The sequence below is a fragment of the Carcharhinus amblyrhynchos genome, chromosome 4 (genome assembly GCF_965287045.1).
Source record: "Carcharhinus amblyrhynchos chromosome 4, sCarAmb.v2.hapA, whole genome shotgun sequence".
Taxonomy (NCBI): Eukaryota; Metazoa; Chordata; class Chondrichthyes; order Carcharhiniformes; family Carcharhinidae; genus Carcharhinus; species Carcharhinus amblyrhynchos.
In genome coordinates, this window is record NC_137327.1 from 47,078,612 (window position 1) to 47,095,302 (window position 16,691).

Here is a 16,691-nt window from a genome sequence, read left to right on the forward strand (position 1 = left end):
CTTGAAACTTCATTAATCATGTATAGATGAGCTGCTCACTGAAACATGCGGTGGGGTGGGCCCTGATTCGTCCACCTGTCATCACCTCATGGGGTTGAAGCACTAGATTGAAATAAGACCCAAACACATTCTCTGAAGCCCAGCTGTAAGTTCCAGAAACAGTCCAAGGAACACAAAGAATGTGCCAAGATTTAGCCATGCATCCTGTAGGCTTTAATTAGAGTTTCCTGCCAGCAAAAGGAGGTTATTTTTCCCAGGGATGGATCCAGGAGGTCCATTAACTTTACCTCACTGGCGCGGGAAGCAGTGACAAACGAGATCAGTTCTGTGGGCAATGACCAGAGAAACTGCCATCCAGAACAGGAATAGTACAAATAATCTCACTGGCTCTGCCAAGGTAAGTCAACCTTCCACTGGGACTAAACTCACACACTTATCACAACATCATACACTCAAAGCAACACACAGCTCAGTAATCTCACATATTCAACAGCATCTCATCTTCATCAAGCACAAACAGCATCTTCAGCCCTACTGGGGAGGGCTCAGCAAGTACAGCAGCAAGTATGCTTGCATACCTCTGCTCCATCACGTGATCAAATTCCATTTATTTTGTCTTCATGCAGTCCAAGTTTGCCCACATTGAGGGGGCCAGGTCCCAGGTTGGAAGAGGGGAGGGGCACTCCAGGAGCTCCACAAATTCAAGGATGATGCTGCTGAATTGGCGGGGGAGGACCTGACAATCGTTCCTGACATGCATGGTGAGTGACATGCAATGTTGTCTTCAGCTTGTTTATGAACTAAATCTATCTTCTCTCTCTTCTAGGCAGAAGCAGGTCCAGACAGACCAGCACAGGCAATGTAAACTCAGCCCCAGGTCACCTCAGATGAGGATCATTTAAAGAAGATCCATCACTGTATTCACATGCACCCTCAGCCAGTGCAGACACAAACACCCTGGTGGGTCACACTTCTAGAATTAGGCTCATGGTCATATTCTGGGCAACACCACACTGACGTGCCTCCACAGCAGTTGGAGGCAGTGACAGGAACATAGGAACAGGAGCAAGCCATTCAGCCCCTCAAGCCCTCTCCATCATTCAATAAGATCATGGCTGATCTGGGGCCTAACTCCATGTATCTGCTTTCGGTCCATATCCTTCGATATTCCTGCTCAATAAAAAATATTCTACCTCAGACTTAAACTTAACAAATGAACCAGCATCCACCACCGTTTGAGGAAGGGAGTTCCAAGCCTCCACCGCTCTGCACAGAAGTGTTTTATAACATCGCTTCTGAATGGCTTGGCCCCAACTTTTGGATTATAGCCCCTAGAGCCTTCATGATGTGGAGATGCCAGCATTGGACTGGGGTAAACACAGTAAGAAGTCTCACAACACCAGGTTAAAGTCCAACAGGCTTATTTGGTAGCAAACACCACTAGCTTTTGGAGCGCTGCTCCTTCGTCAGATGAGTGGGGAGTTCTGATCACAAACAGGACATATAAAGGCACACACTCAGTTTACAGAATACTATTAGAATGCGTGTCTTTAAAGCTAATCAAGTCTTAAAGGTGCAGACAGTGTGAGTGGAGACAGCATTAAGCATAGGTTAAAGAGATGTGTATAGTCTCCAAACATGACAGTAAGTGAGATGTTGCAAGCCCAGGCAGGTGATGGGGGTTACAAACAGTATGGCATGAACTCAAGATCTCAACTGAGGCTGTCCTCATGTGTGCAGAACTTAGCTATCAGTCTCTACGCCGTCATGTGTCGTGAAGGCTGCCTTGGAGAACGTTTACCCAAAGATCAGAGGCCGAATGCTCGTGGCCGCTGAAGTGTTCACCAACAGGAAGAGAACAGTCTTGCCTGATGATTGTCGAGCAATGTAACTTCACTTCAGAAGTACTTCATTAACTGCAAAATGCTTGGAAGTGTTATGACATTGTGAAAGGTGCTCTAAAAATGTAAACCCTTTCTTCCACCATACATCTTATTAGCAACCCTCCTAAAATTCGTTACATACGGAGATATTGAAGAGATGAAGAACTACTTATGACACAAAACCAGAATAAAGCCTTTTTATCAAATGGAGGCAGAACATATCATTTAATCTAAATATTTGGGTAAATTTACATTATCAAAGTGTGGAATGTTAATATTGAAGAATGGAATGAGTTTCCAGTTTTGGTCCCTGATTTCAGTATTAAGGTCAATAGCAAAAAAGCCCAATGCAGAATAAGGGTCTCTATATATCCTGACTCCAAACTTTGAGATAGGATATATGCGCATTTAGAACGGAACAATCTCATTAATGACAGACAGCACGGCTTTGTCAGAGGGAGGTCATGCCATACAACTTTGGTAGAGTTTTTTGAGCTGGTGACAAAAACGGTTGATGAAGGAAGGGCCGTGAATGTTGTCTATATGGATTTCAGTAAGGCGATTGACAAAGTCCCTCATGGTAGGTTGGTTAAGAAGGTTAAGGCTCATGGGACACAAGGAGAGATGGCTAGATGGGTAGAGAACTGGCTTGGCTACAGGAGACAGAGGGTAGCAGTCGAAGGGTGTTTTTCCGGCTGGAAGTCTGTGACCAGTGGTGTTCTGCAGGGCTCTGGACTGGGACCTCTGCTACTTATAATATATATATAAATGATTTGGAAGAAGGTGTAACTGGTGTTATCAGCAAGTTTGCAGGTGACACGAAGATGGCTGGACTTGCGGATAGCTATGAACATTGTCGGACAATAAAGCAGGATATGGAATTGGGCAGATGGAATTTAATCCAGACAAATGTGAGGTGATGCATTTTGGAAGAACTAATGTAGGGGGGGGGAGCTATACAATAAATGGCAGGGCCATCAAGAGTATAGAAACATAGAGGGACCTAGGTGTGCAAGTCCACAAATCCCTGAAGGTGGCAGCACAGGTGGAGAAGGCGGTGAAGAAGGCATATGGTATGCTTGCTTTTACAGGACAGAGTATAGAGTATAAAAGCCGGAGTCTGATATTACAGCTGTATAGAACGCTGGTTAGGCCACATTTGGAGTACTACATCCAATTCTGGTCGCCACACTACCAGAAGGACGTGGAGGTTTTAGAGAGAGTGCAGAGAAGGTTTACCAGGATGTTGCCTGGTATGGAGGGTCTTAGCTGTGAGGAGAGATTGGGTAGACTGGGGTTGTTCTCCCTGGAAAGACGGAGAATGAGGGGAGACCTAATAGAGGTGTACAAAATTATGAAGGGTATAGATAGGGTGAATAGTGTGATGCTTTTTCCCAGGTCGGAGGTGACGATCATGAGGGGTCACAGGCTCAAGGTGAGAGGGGCGAGGTATAACTCCGATATCAGAGGGACGACTTTTTTTTTACGCAGAGGGCGGTGGGGGCCTGGAATGCACTACCAAGTAGGGTGGTGGAGGCAGACACGCTGGCATCGTTTAAGAATTACCTGGATAGTCACATGAGCAGCCTGGGAATGGAGGGATACAAACGAATGGTCTAGTTGGACCAATAACTGGCACACGCTTGGAGGACCAAAGGGCCTGTTTCCTGCGCTGTACTGTTCTTTGAAGAGCATCCTCTTCTATTCTGGTGCGACGTTTTTAAACGGTCCACACTAAGCATCTTTAGTATCTCTTGGAGCAATTTTGTTCATTAAATTTTGTATAGTTCTGTGCTGTGGTCCTATTTGCATTAGATACTGGATTCAAACCATTAAAGCTAAGAACTGGTCTGAACGAGCAGCATTGCAGCCTATCATCTGGAGTGCTTTAAACCACAGATCTCAGAAGGTGAAATAGCAATTCACAAATTTACTGCGTCACTCAGTCTCCAAGAAATGCATAATTATAGGCAAGAGACACCAAATAATGGTTTAAGGCAGCAATCATGTTTTTGGGTTCAAGCCATTTGTCCAAGTCAATTGTACTGTTGTCTTGCATTAATTATAGGGGAAGATTATGAATTCTTCACTGCCTGAAATAATATACAACATGTAGTGTTATTTTGTACAATGCCCTATATTTTATGAGGTCCTCATATTAACAATAGCTGTATACATTTATACATATAAAGTGATGTTTGGGCTATGCAGAACTGCATGCATTTCCAGTCACCCAAAACTCAAAACAATTACAGCATAATCAGTGTGCAAAAAATTAATCTGGGACTATGTGAAAGATATCCCACATCACCTGTACGCTAAGCACCGATGGGGCATTAATCCCTGCCCATACTAGCCGTTTAAGCAGGGGTTAATGCCCCATTGGTGCTTGCAGCCGTTTAGAAATAGGTGACCATTAATTACTTAAGGGTAAGACTTTTGGGGAAAATTGAGGAGATGCTCCTATCTTAGAGAGCCGCTGTCCAATGCCAGCAGCATCACGATCAACCAATAGCCACTGCTGAAACTGCAGGCATGTCTTGAAAAGAAACAAAAGGAAGTCAGTCTTCAGGTAAGTCCAGTGTATAAGTGCAGATCCTGGCTATTAGGTCTGACAAGAGGAACGATGGATAGACTGGGGAGCCAGATTTGACAGGGCAGGCCACCCCATAAGGATGTTATGAGAGTTTCTCCCTGTTTGACTGACACCAGCTCACCCAGTAAAAGCTGTCAGACCACCCACTTGACTTGCATCACCCTCCCCCCTCTTTGCCACAATATTTCAATAAACGCAAGGGCAGGAGAACTAACCAATGCCTCAGTAAAATTGGAGATAGGTCAGGTAGGTGATGTGCAGAGCATGCATGGCATTTTATGAGCCCCTCAGCTTAGAACTCACCAGTAAAATTCCAACCTTTAGTTCTGTTCAAACATTTAGAACAACGTTGGGGAATTGCTTTACTCAAGGGCCTGAATTTTCAGGATAGTGAGTGCTTCTGAGAGTTGGCAGGGATTCAGGCCTACTGCCATTTTGTGCTCAATTGATCTCCTAGTTTGCTGAGGGAAGAATGCCCCAAATCTGGCCCAAGATCGAGTGTGAAGTCTTTTCTATTTGTTACCCTGATCTAACCAGCACCTGCCAGCCTAAAAATTGAGGCTGGGTGGGAAAAAGCCCTTAAGTGTGGCTCACCAACTCTATTATTGCTTCCTTGATTTCTATTGCTCTCCCTAGTCTTGTGCAATTAACAAGTCTAATCATTTGACGCCTAGTTTCCATATGTTTATTACATTAGAAATATTAGGCTATTAGCATTGACCGCTGTGGGACACCAATTAACATCTCTCCACCTTACCACACCCTTCTGAAACTACCCCCTCGTGACTTTCAAGGTTCCACTCACTTTCAATCAAAGCTTCTTGTCTTTGATTAATCCAGTCAAACCTCGGTGGAGGGATGTTACTAGAAAGAATTCTGAGGGACAGAATATATTTGTACTTACAGAAACAGATTAATCAGGGATAGTCAGCATGGATTTATTAAGAGAGGGTCGTGTTTGACAAATTTAATCAGTTTTTTTGAGGAGATAACCAGGAGTGTTGAAGAAGACAATGCATTTGATGTCATCTGTATGGATTTTAGCAAGGCTTTTGATAAGGTCCCTCATAACAGACTGGTCAAGGAAGTAGGAGCCTATGGGATCCAAGGCAGAATGGCACATTGGATCCAAAACTGGCTGATAGACTGGAAGCAGGGGGTGATGATAGAAGGAAATTTCTATGACTGGAAGTCTGTTTCCAATGGGGCTCTGTAGGGTTCGGTGCTGGGACCCTTGTTATTTGTATTATGCATTAATGATTTAAACGTAGGGGCATGATCAAGTTCATAGATGACACATAAATTGGTAGGGTGGTGAACAGTAGCAGAATAACTGCAGACTGTAGGAGGAAATCAACAGACTGGTCAGGTGGGCAGAGCAGTGAAAAATGGAATTTGACCCAGAAAAGTGTGAGGTAATGCACTCAGACAGGGCCAACAAGGCAAGGATTATACTATGAATGGCATGACCCTGGAAAGTACTGAAGATTAGAGGGACCTTGGAGTGCATATCAACAGATCCCTGAAGGAGGCAGGGCAGGGAGATGAGGTTGTTAAGAAGGCATATAGGGTACTTCCCTTTATTAGCCAAGACATTGTATGCAAGAACCAGAGAGATCATGCTGGAACTGTATTAAACACTGGTTAGGCCACAACTGGAGTACCGTGTGCTGCTCTGGTCACATTATAGGAAGGATGTGATTGCACTGCAGAGAAGGTTTACCGGAATGCTGCACGGGCTGGAGGATCTGAGTTATGAGGAAAACTTGGATAGGTTGGGGCTGTTTTCCTACAGCAGCAAAGGTTGAGAGGTGTCCTGATAGAGGCATACAAGATTATGAAGAGGGGGGCCTCGTACAGTTGTATAAGATTATGAGAGCCATAGATATGACAGATAGGAAGCTCTTTTTCCATTAGTAGAGGGGTCAATAACCAGGGCACATAGTTCTAAGGTAAGAGGTAGAAGACTAAGGAGAGGTGAGGAGAAATGGTTGTTGAGTCAAAAAGTCTTGTAACATTTTAGAGGAATTTGGATATTCACTTGTACTGCCATAACTTCCAGGGCTATGGGCCAAGCGCTGGGAAATGGGATTAGTCTCAACAGATCTTTGTTGACTGGCATGGGCATGATGGATTGAATGGCCTCTTTCCATGGAATAAACGTCTATGAATGACAAGTAGAAAAATCTATTTTCATTTACCTGTCAATCACTTACTATTTTGAATGCTCTTAACAAGCACTTCTTTCAAGGCTGCTCTATTCCTTCTATTATGAGACCCAAATAATGCATATAGTAGTTCAAATGTAACCTAACCATCATTTTATAGTCATCATGACACTGTTGTTTTTACATTCATCCATTGGCTTAATATTGCTCATCTACTTAGCTCTGCTTTCCACTCTGGATTGTTATGATTTTCAGCTTAAGTCTTTCATCTGCGACTTTAGCAAATGCTCTCCTAAAATCTAAAAAGTCACTAATTATTCCATCTGTAACATTCTCAAAAAAGTCAAGGAATCAACATTGACTTACGTCACAATCCCTAATAGCATCCATAGCCAGCAAGTCATTGCCATGTTGAAGTTGAAATTTAACCATTTCTTCTGCTGCTCTGAGGTAGTTAAGCTCCTGTTCCTGAACCTCACTACACTCCTTGATCAAGTCCTTCAGTAACAGTGCATATTTGCTCATCCGTTGAATAGGTTTCAACAAGTAGGAAGCCAGATTCATCTTATCACCCAGTTGTAGCTGCTTGTACTAAAATAACAAAGACAAGTAAAAACAGTACACTAAGACGACATATGGAAATTTTAAGGGAGCAGCAGTATAATAAAAAGCAGTATTACATTAAATTACCAAAATTCAAAGCACTATGCCATAACGACATTTTAACTGAAAAATTTCAATGGACCATGTCAAGTTCCACTATCCATAAACAGTAAAATTGAACAATATAACTATTTTGTAATCATTTTCTTAGCAGAATTTTACTGGACAATTGTTTCATATGTTATGTACTTACCTTGAAAAATATATTACCATGGCTAGCTAGCAGAGCATCAGATTTGGGTTTGTTCTTGCTATACAATGCATACATGCCAAACTGGTCTTGCTGTAAGTAAAATAATTAGAATATGATTATCTTTTACTTATTATTTATCACCTTTCATCACTGGATTTCAATCTCTTAATTAGTAGTGGAAGCCAAGACCCTCATGTACCAAAGGATTTAGGTGCTGCAGAAAATTAACTCTTTGCACAAAGATCAAGTTGAAGACAGTTATTCTCCCCCTCACCTAAAAACTAGGGCAAACTTAACAATCCAACATTCCCTCACGAAATCTAAACTCAAAAGGCATCACAGGCCAAGCATAATACTATAAAACTAACACCAATTCTTGGACCCATGTGTTCTTTAAACACAGCTTCTCATTGAGCATGGGACCAATGATTTTACCACTGCACCTACTGTTTATAATTATGGTACCTAGATGGTAAGAATTAAGCAAATTTAGCAATCCTCAACAATCAGGTAAGCAGTTAAATGGAAACCAGTTACTTCCTTTGTTTTTATGAATAGTGCATATTTATTGAATTCCTACAATATATTATGAATATCAAAAGTATATTTCAGAAAGACCAAATTGATTCAGAACTAAATTCAAATTATTTTAATTTTCAATTGAAGGGCAACAAGAATTGAAACACCTTGCCTGGAAATTTCCCATCCCACCTGACAATGGGTAGGACATGGATTATGCAAAGGCCCATTGACCTCGGGTGGCATTTTCCAGTTTTGGGACGATTGCAGCTGGAAAAATCTCACCCCTTGTATCCATAAAAAGCAAACTGTAAAACAATGTGTACAGGATCCAATGTTTCAATTCATTGTACATGTTTTCAAATATTTGTCAGAAGACATTCCAGGCTATAAAATCTTTTGAAGTGGTGCTCTCCTAATTGCTTCATTGTAACTTGTCTCAGTGAAGCACGAGGTGAGTTTGATCAATTCGATATGAGGCACCATGACCAGCTTGAAGTTTTGCCATACTGATATCCACAATAAAGAAACGCACACTACAAGGATTTAGAAGAATTTCAGAATGTACTGCAGTTTGCATAAAGCCAATACCATGTACAGCTGAATTACTACTTATCATAATCAGAAACAATCTTATCCCATACACGTTTATAATTGTCACTATACTGCAAATGAGCTACAATTGGAAAAAAGGCTGGATGATTAATTTGTGTTATCATGTGAACATGCATATAATACCTTCATGCTAAATGGTGATTCTAAAGTATTGGACAGAAGTCAGTAAGAGCCTGTGCAATTAGCAAAGAACAGGGAGGAGTTGGGCCTGGGAAAATATAATTAATTTTTTCCATCCTTTGCAGACAGCCACACAGCTGAGCTTGTCAAAGGTTCAGCATCATGTGCTAAGTACCCTGGAGTGTGCTAAGGATACATACTTGACTGCCATTGCTGGAGATTCACAGTCTCTCAGTGGATGCAAGCTCTGTGAAATGCATGGCAATACAATAAGCTCTTTAAATTGCAGCAGTGATTACTGTACATAACTGATTACTGTCCGATAACTGACATAAACATTTAAATAGGCTAAGACAGAAGTGCATGTGGTCAAATATGTACAGAAAAAAAACGTAATTTTTAAAAAATCTTCAGTATCATGAAATGCGCATGTTACATATAAACTAGATATATGCCAGAGCTAATGCACATTCCTGGTCAGTCGATTAGGTAAGTTGTTTCAACATAATACACCATGTATACAATGCAATATGTTTGATCTGTGCCCTGGTTCAAAGAAAGAAGAGTGTCTTTCAGTATCAATCTCTCATTCTCTAATTTTGTTTTCCATGCTCTTCCCCTGCCTCTATTGTGACCAGATTTTTTGTGGGATCTATGAATTTTTTTTTTACTTTCCCATCATTCAAGCATGTCTTTCTTTCTTTGGGTCTGCCTTCTTGCATCTTTCAATCTTTGGTTAAGGAATATGTCAGAGAACTATATTAGATGTACAACTTCCATATCACCTTATTTTGACACCCCTGGATATACATGAAGATGGCAAAATGGTAAATATTGTTGGGAATCTATGAATGGAGTGTTGAAGAAATAAGAGGAGATAATAGAAAAAAACCTATTGAAAGTAGGGTTGGCATTCCTGGGGTCTGATAGTACTATAATGCTCCACCCAAACACTAAGAAAGGCCCAAGGTTTAAAGTACCAGAGAGTGGGATATCCGGAGTTTAACAGGACTGAGCTGGCTTTCAGGAATTATTAGCAATTGAGTGAAGCGAGATTGGAGCATGGCATCACCATGTGGAGACAGGGGTTTGGAAGTCTGGTAACACTAGGGAAGTAACAATTTTCTTACGTATCACAATATGGTTACTTTGTCATCTTACATATAACTTTAAAAACCATATTCGGGTATAAAAAATGCCCGTACTATAATGCCAGAACACAGATTGCCTACATCATGAATCAAAAGGAGTGACTTAACTATTCAAGTATAAACTTCTTTGCAAATGTGTTGGCCTGACTGTTTCTTTTGAGTTTAACAGACATTTCCAACAAGTCAAATATTAAAAAGCAGTTCCATTAAGCAAACTGTCTAAAGCCATCACGAATAGCTAAGTAATATTGAGAGACTTTAGAGACTCAAGCTTCAAGTTACCACTTGAAAATGACATCTTGACATTGCAGGTTAGGTGTGGCTGTTTCTCTACCTTCTGGGGGAGGTACAGTTAAGGCAGCAACTACCACAACATTTAAATTGTGTAATTTATTTTATTTTCACTTATCCATATGTTGTTTAATAATTTGAGGAACTGTTCATTCCACTGCCTTCTTGTGAGAATGCAACAAATCCAGTAAGCCAAATTACAGTAATGAGAGCTCTGGTCAATGAGCTGGTATCAATTATTTTAGATCTCGACAATTAAATGTATAATGCTGGTCTGCAGGAAGAGGGGGTTTAGCTAAGGAACCTGCCTTAGATGCTGAGCTCAAGAAGATTGTCTAATGCTCAAAGTTTACATGATAGAATTTTAGAACTCATACTGCATGTGCCACCACATTTTTAGTATCAGAGTTCTCAGCCAGATAGACACCAGGATTTTACATATGGAGCTGCACAAGAGGCTGGATCTGCACATGCTTTTTGCAGGTAGAGCTTCTTAGTGCCAAGTGCAATTTGGAAGCAGGAATGTCGATGTGGGCAAAATTACTTAATCAGAACTAAGCATAAGGAATGGTCTCAGTAAAATTAAACATGACAGGCAAGAGTGAGTCACATTTCATGATAGAACAGTAATGGCATAACCTCTATTACAGAAAGCATCCACTGTGCGCAAAATATAACGTGTAGTGGGACATCTTTAAGTGGGTGTGGTTATGTTTGCTGAATGCTGCTGGGGAAATGTTTAATGTGATTCAGATTTGGCTGCAGTTCGTGCTGAGGAAGCTCCCAACTCAGATATGAGTAGAAGTTATCCAACTGTGTAATATTGCTGCCAACCTTTCATAACAAAGTTTCTAATGCTGAAAGGTTACTCTTCAAATCATTGCCCTGCATTTCATTTAGGAATTCATCTTGGTCACTACAAATTCCAGGCAATGGACAGATAGAACTTCTAACAACAGCCATATCAGCACTTTTCACATTCACTTTTCACACTAACTTCATTGAGTGTTAATGTAAGCCTACCTGCGATACTAATAAACATTTGTTAAAGATGCAAAGCCAATTTGGTTCCTAATCTTGCTGAGCATATATCAGCCTTGACCAACTACCATACATCGTGGGTTTGAATAGATCAAAGTAAATTGATTTTGTTCAATTATATATTGTAAATTGGATATTTTCTTACGTGTCTGAGGAAGCAGTGGCTAGCACGTAGCGGATGGTTAACACAACTTTCCAGTTCTTTCAGGAAGTACTGACTGTGGAAGTTGTAAAGCTTCTCTAGGTTTCCAAAAATAACACTGCGTTTTCCTCTTAGGTCCTGAGGAACATCAAAACGTTCCATTTCTGGGTAGTAATTATCAATGATGTACCGGAGAGATTTCACATATTCACGTTCTGTTGTGACCATCTCATCCATAATGTGTCTCAGTTTACTGTAACAAGAAAAACATGTTGTGGTCATTTTGAAGCACATTACAAAGTGCAGTAGCAAATATATTAATTACATCTTGGGAAATCATACTCCCAACTAAACAAAAAACTAGAGAGTCTACTAACCAAAGATTTACACTTTTGTTGGGAATGGTGAGAAGACAGGAACAACAGCTTTCCCTCTTTTGCTCTTGAACACAATCCACTTGATTTGGATTCACGAATCATTAAATTTGGTTGCCATCCTAACATAATCTAATATGGGGTCTGATGTATGCTTTCTGGTCCACAGATGTTACTTACTCGCTACTCAAAATTACTTAATTCAAAGTGAACAAAAAACATGCTCCATAAAAAGGGAGTGCAGCAAAGGTTTACTTGGCTGATTGCTGGGATGGCAGGCCTGTCATATGAGGACAGATTAAGTCAGTTGGGATTACGTTTCTTGGTTCTAGGAAAGTTTCTCACAGAAACTTATAGAATTCTAACAGGATAAATTCAGAAAGAATGTTCCTGACAGTGGGAGAGTCCAAAACTAGGGTCATAGTTTGAGGATAAGGGATAAACCTTTTAGGACCGAGGTGAGAAGAAATTTCTTCACCCAGAGAATGGTGAATCTGTGGAATTCACTAGCACAGAAAGTACTGAGGCCAAAACGTTGTGTGATTTCAAAAGGAATTAAGATATAGCTTTTGGGGCTAAAGGGATATGGAGGATAAGGCAGGATCAGGGTATTCAATTTGATGATCAACCATGGTCAGAACGAAAGGCAGAGCATCCTTGAAGGAGCAAATGGCCTATTTTCTATGTTTGTTTCTATGTGTATTAGTTTGAACTTGTATTACAAATAGGTCATGACCAGTGAAATTTGCTACTTGATTCATACTCAATTTGGTTTAAGAAGACCAGCTCAACAAATTTTCTTGGGTTATCTAATCTCATTTCTGTTTCCAAATCAAAAATCATCAGCTATAAGAGCGTGCAATCATGTCCACACATGAAAAAGCAAGCAATACTCCCACAGAAAGAAGTGATAAGTGTACACTTGATATAATTCCTGACATTGCTTTGCATTATAACCCCAAATATATCTTTAACACCAATTTTTTAAAACAAATTGAATGCAAGCAGAATAAAATAATCTTTATGACACCGAGACGGGCCACTTGGTCCATCTACTGTGCTTGCCCCAGGTCTAGCTTTCATTACTGAAAAAACAGCAAGATGCAGAAAGTGTTAGAGAACTACAATCACAGTTGAAGCTAGTGCACCTGCGCAAAGATATTTTGGCCTTGGAGGGAGTGCAGAGGAGGTTTACTAGGCTGATACCGGAGTTGAGGGGGTTGAGCTATGAGGAGAGGCTGAATAAACTGGGCTTGTACTCGTTAGAGTTTAGAAGAATGAGAGGAGATCTCATTGAGACGTATAAGATGATGAATGGGATGGATAGGATAGAGGTGGAAAGACTCTTCCCGCTCAAAAAAGACAATAGGACTAGGGGGCACAGCCTCAAGATAAAAGGGGGGCGGTTTAGAACGGAGTTGAGGAGGAACTTCTTCACTCAAAGGGTGGTGAATCTCTGGAATTCTCTGCCCGTTGAAGTGGTGGAGGCTGCCTCGCTAAATATTTTTAAGACGCGGGTTGATGGGTTTTTGATAGGACAAGGGATTAAGGGTTATGGGGAGAGGGCGGGAATGTGGAACTGAGCAGCGACAGATCAGCCATGATCTTATTGAATGGCGGGGCAGGCTCGAAGGGCTGGATGGCCTACTCCTGCTCCTATTTCTTATGTTCTTATGTTCTTAAAACTACTGGTGATTGGAAGTTCTGTCTAAAATGCTTCATATAGCATTGTAAGATAAGCAAAATATGGTGCCATTCTTTTTTAGGGGCAGCTGTGTCACCTTTGATCAAAGCATAACTAAGAAAAATCACATTCCCAGTTGACAATGGTGGGAGTTGACGCAAATCCAAGAAAGCAAATACAACGGCCAGAATTCTGCGGCCATTCATGTTGGCAGAATTCTCCAGTCATGCTGGCAGCACACCTCCGCCCATGGATTTCCTGCCAGCGTGGGGTGACATCAATGGGAATTCCCATTGGCAGAGAATCCCACCGCTAGCAAACACGCCACTTTCTGTCAGCGGGAAACACACGGCTGGAAGGCTGGGGAATCTCGTCCAATGTCTTTAAATTTACCAATGGATATTGGGTAATTTTTGATCTAAAACACAAGAAATGTTAGGTCTGAAAAGCAATTGACTTAACACTATATCGCTGTGTCACTTTTCTTGGATGTTCTGAAGGCAACTCATATGATTCATTCATCTTGTGAGGAGCTGAAAACAGGATTCATCGTTTCTGGCAGTGAACATTCATCCCACCAGCAGAGGATGCAGCTGCATCTCTCACAGTTAAGGATCTCACACAGATGGTCAACTCCACTGCAAACCTCTAAGCACATAAAGTTTCTATTATGACTGAGCGGGCACAGATTTTGGATACATTGGTGATAGTGACAAAGCAGCCATCATTGCTAACCACAGAAATTGTTGAAGCACCTAGGGACATTTTAGTATGTTGAATATCAAATTGTTTTGCTGACTGTTGTAAAAATATTTACTTTCATGATTCATATGTTGGAAGAATATTACATTTAGTATTGGGGGAATTAAATTTGTTAATATGCTGTAATGGAAACTCTCAAATTCAGAAGTTACGCCGATCACCTAAGGTGTTTTCAAAAATGTCTTTCCATGCGTACTGACAAGTTTGGAGTTGTAAGTGTGAAGACAGTAAACAACAGATGACACTTTACTAAGTCTTGATAGAGAGGAGAATTCTACAATTGTTCTTATAAAGGATTTAAGTTATTTATGTGGGTTCTGGATAAAATAATTCCATATGCAAAGGGAAGATCTTAAAGTATTAACATACTTTTCAGATCAAAGGCCTGTTTTGGAAATGAAAGTTTCTTACTTGAAATCTTTACCTGGGACATCCCAGGAGGGTCACACTGTCATGGAGTTAGACTGTGCAGTACAAGGGTCTGACAATTATAGATTTGAAATGGGGCTGAGTACAGTACCACTCACATAGTTATGCAAGAGTATATGACCTACATCCTAGTTAAATCTAGTGTTTGACAGAGCAGTATACCAGCAAACACGGAGATACTTCCCAGCATGTACCCTTACTGTATTTCATAGAGTCCATAAAAATGAACTTCAACCTTTGGCTCCAACAACAGTCAACACTGCAACCTCTAAACAAATGCTGCAACTCCCAGCCTGCATGCCAAAGCCACAAAAGATGATGAAACCTGTTTTTTTTTGATAAGATCACCCCCAATGAGTGAGACTCCACAGGTCTCTGAGTAATATGTACAAAAGTTTCATCACTTTGAGTGAAGAAATTTCTCCTCAACTCAGTTCTAAAATGGCTTAAATCTTATTCTGAGACCGTGTCTAATAGTTCAAGATCTCTGGCCAAGTGAAACATTCTTCCTCCATCTACCCTTTCGAGCCTTGTAAGAATTTTGTATGCTTCAACAAGATCACCTCTCATTCTTCTAAACTGTGGGGGAAACAGGCCCAGCCTCCTCAATCTTTCTTTCCTCTCTAAACCTCTGACTCGCTCCCTCTTTTAAGATATTCCTTAAAACCTAACTCTTTGACAAAGATTTGGCCATTTATTCTAATATTGCCTCATGTATTGCTTCTCAATGTTCCTGTGAAAAACAGGGATGTTATATTGAAGGCTTGATATAAATACAGGATGTTGTTCTCGAAATCACGTGAGGGAAATAATATTTAAACAAGGGCTTGGTTGCAGAGTAGTTAAAGTTTATTCACTGGTCACAAGTAAGGCTTACATTAGCACTGCAATGAAGTTACTGTGAAATTGCTCTGGTTGCCACACTACAGCACCTGTCAGGTCAATGCACCTAACCCACACGGACACAGGAAGAATGTGCAAACTCTATACAGACAGTGACCTAAGCTGGGAATCGAACCCAGGTCCCTGGTGCTGTGAGGCAGCAATGCTAACCATTGTGCCACATAATCATCAATGTCCAAAGGCTGATTTCATCAATTGCCTAAGTTTCATCATTAGTCTTTCAACATAGGTGTGCACTTGCGATGTTAAGACATACAAGGCTATGGGCCAAGTGCTGGAAAATGGGATTTGAATAGTTAGGTGGTTGTTTTTGACCAGTGCAGACTCAATGGGCCAAAGGGCCTTTTCTGTGCTATAGGCCTCTATGGCTCCATGACTCATTCACGGAGGGGCAATAAAGCACTTATTTATTCAACAGTCCAGAGACTGTGCTCTACTGGGTGGCACACAGCGCTGCTGCCTCACAGCACCACGGACGTGGACTTGATTCCCGGCTTCAGTGTCTGTGTGGAGTTTGCGCATTCTCCGTGTGTCTGTGTGGGTTTCCTCTGGATGCTCCTATTTCCTCCCACAGTCCCAAAGGTATGTGGGTTAGGCCACCATGCATTATATCACTAGACTGGGGATTCAGAGGTCTGGACCAACAATCTGGGGATATAAATTCCCACCATGATAGCTGGGAAATTTAAATTCAGTTAATTAAATAAAATCTAGAATTCAAAAGCTACTATCAGTGTTGGCAGTCATGAAACGACCAGATATTGTAAATATATGTTCTGACCTGGACCTGCTGAGAAATGTGGAATGTAGCTGTTCTTGGAGTCCTTCAGTGTAGTTGGGGGAAGAGGGAATTAAGTTTCACTCCCTTTTACAACTCCAACTGCCATATAATGGCAATTTTAAATGTGCCAACCATTTTGACAAGCTAGGAAAAAAGGTAAGTTGGTGAAGGGGGAACTATTCTGCTAAGTAAATCAGAACCAACCAAAGTCTCCAAATATAAACCACAAAATCGGATGGTTCCAGCTGCAGGGTGATGGCCTAACAAAAGCTGAAACTAATAGTGACCCCCGGGTCACTAATATCCTTTAGGGAAGGAAATCTACTGTCCTTACTAGATCAGGCATATATGTATGGCTCCAGACCTACAGCAATGT

At 41.0% G+C, this 16,691-nt stretch overlaps 1 protein-coding gene across 2 annotated transcripts in view; it reads right to left on the minus strand.

Annotated features, from left to right (window-relative positions):
* Nucleotides 1–16,691, minus strand: part of plekhg4 (pleckstrin homology domain containing, family G (with RhoGef domain) member 4) — a 203,975-nt gene that overhangs the window by 17,281 nt on the left and 170,003 nt on the right. For both annotated transcript variants that reach the window (XM_080187099.1, XM_080187098.1), the window contains exons 15-17: nucleotides 11,386–11,635; nucleotides 7,504–7,593; nucleotides 7,014–7,238 (exon numbers count right to left, since the gene is read on the minus strand). In XM_080187099.1, coding sequence (XP_080043225.1) covers nucleotides 7,014–7,238; nucleotides 7,504–7,593; nucleotides 11,386–11,635 — 565 coding nt within the window. The remainder of the gene's footprint in view (nucleotides 1–7,013; nucleotides 7,239–7,503; nucleotides 7,594–11,385; nucleotides 11,636–16,691) is intronic.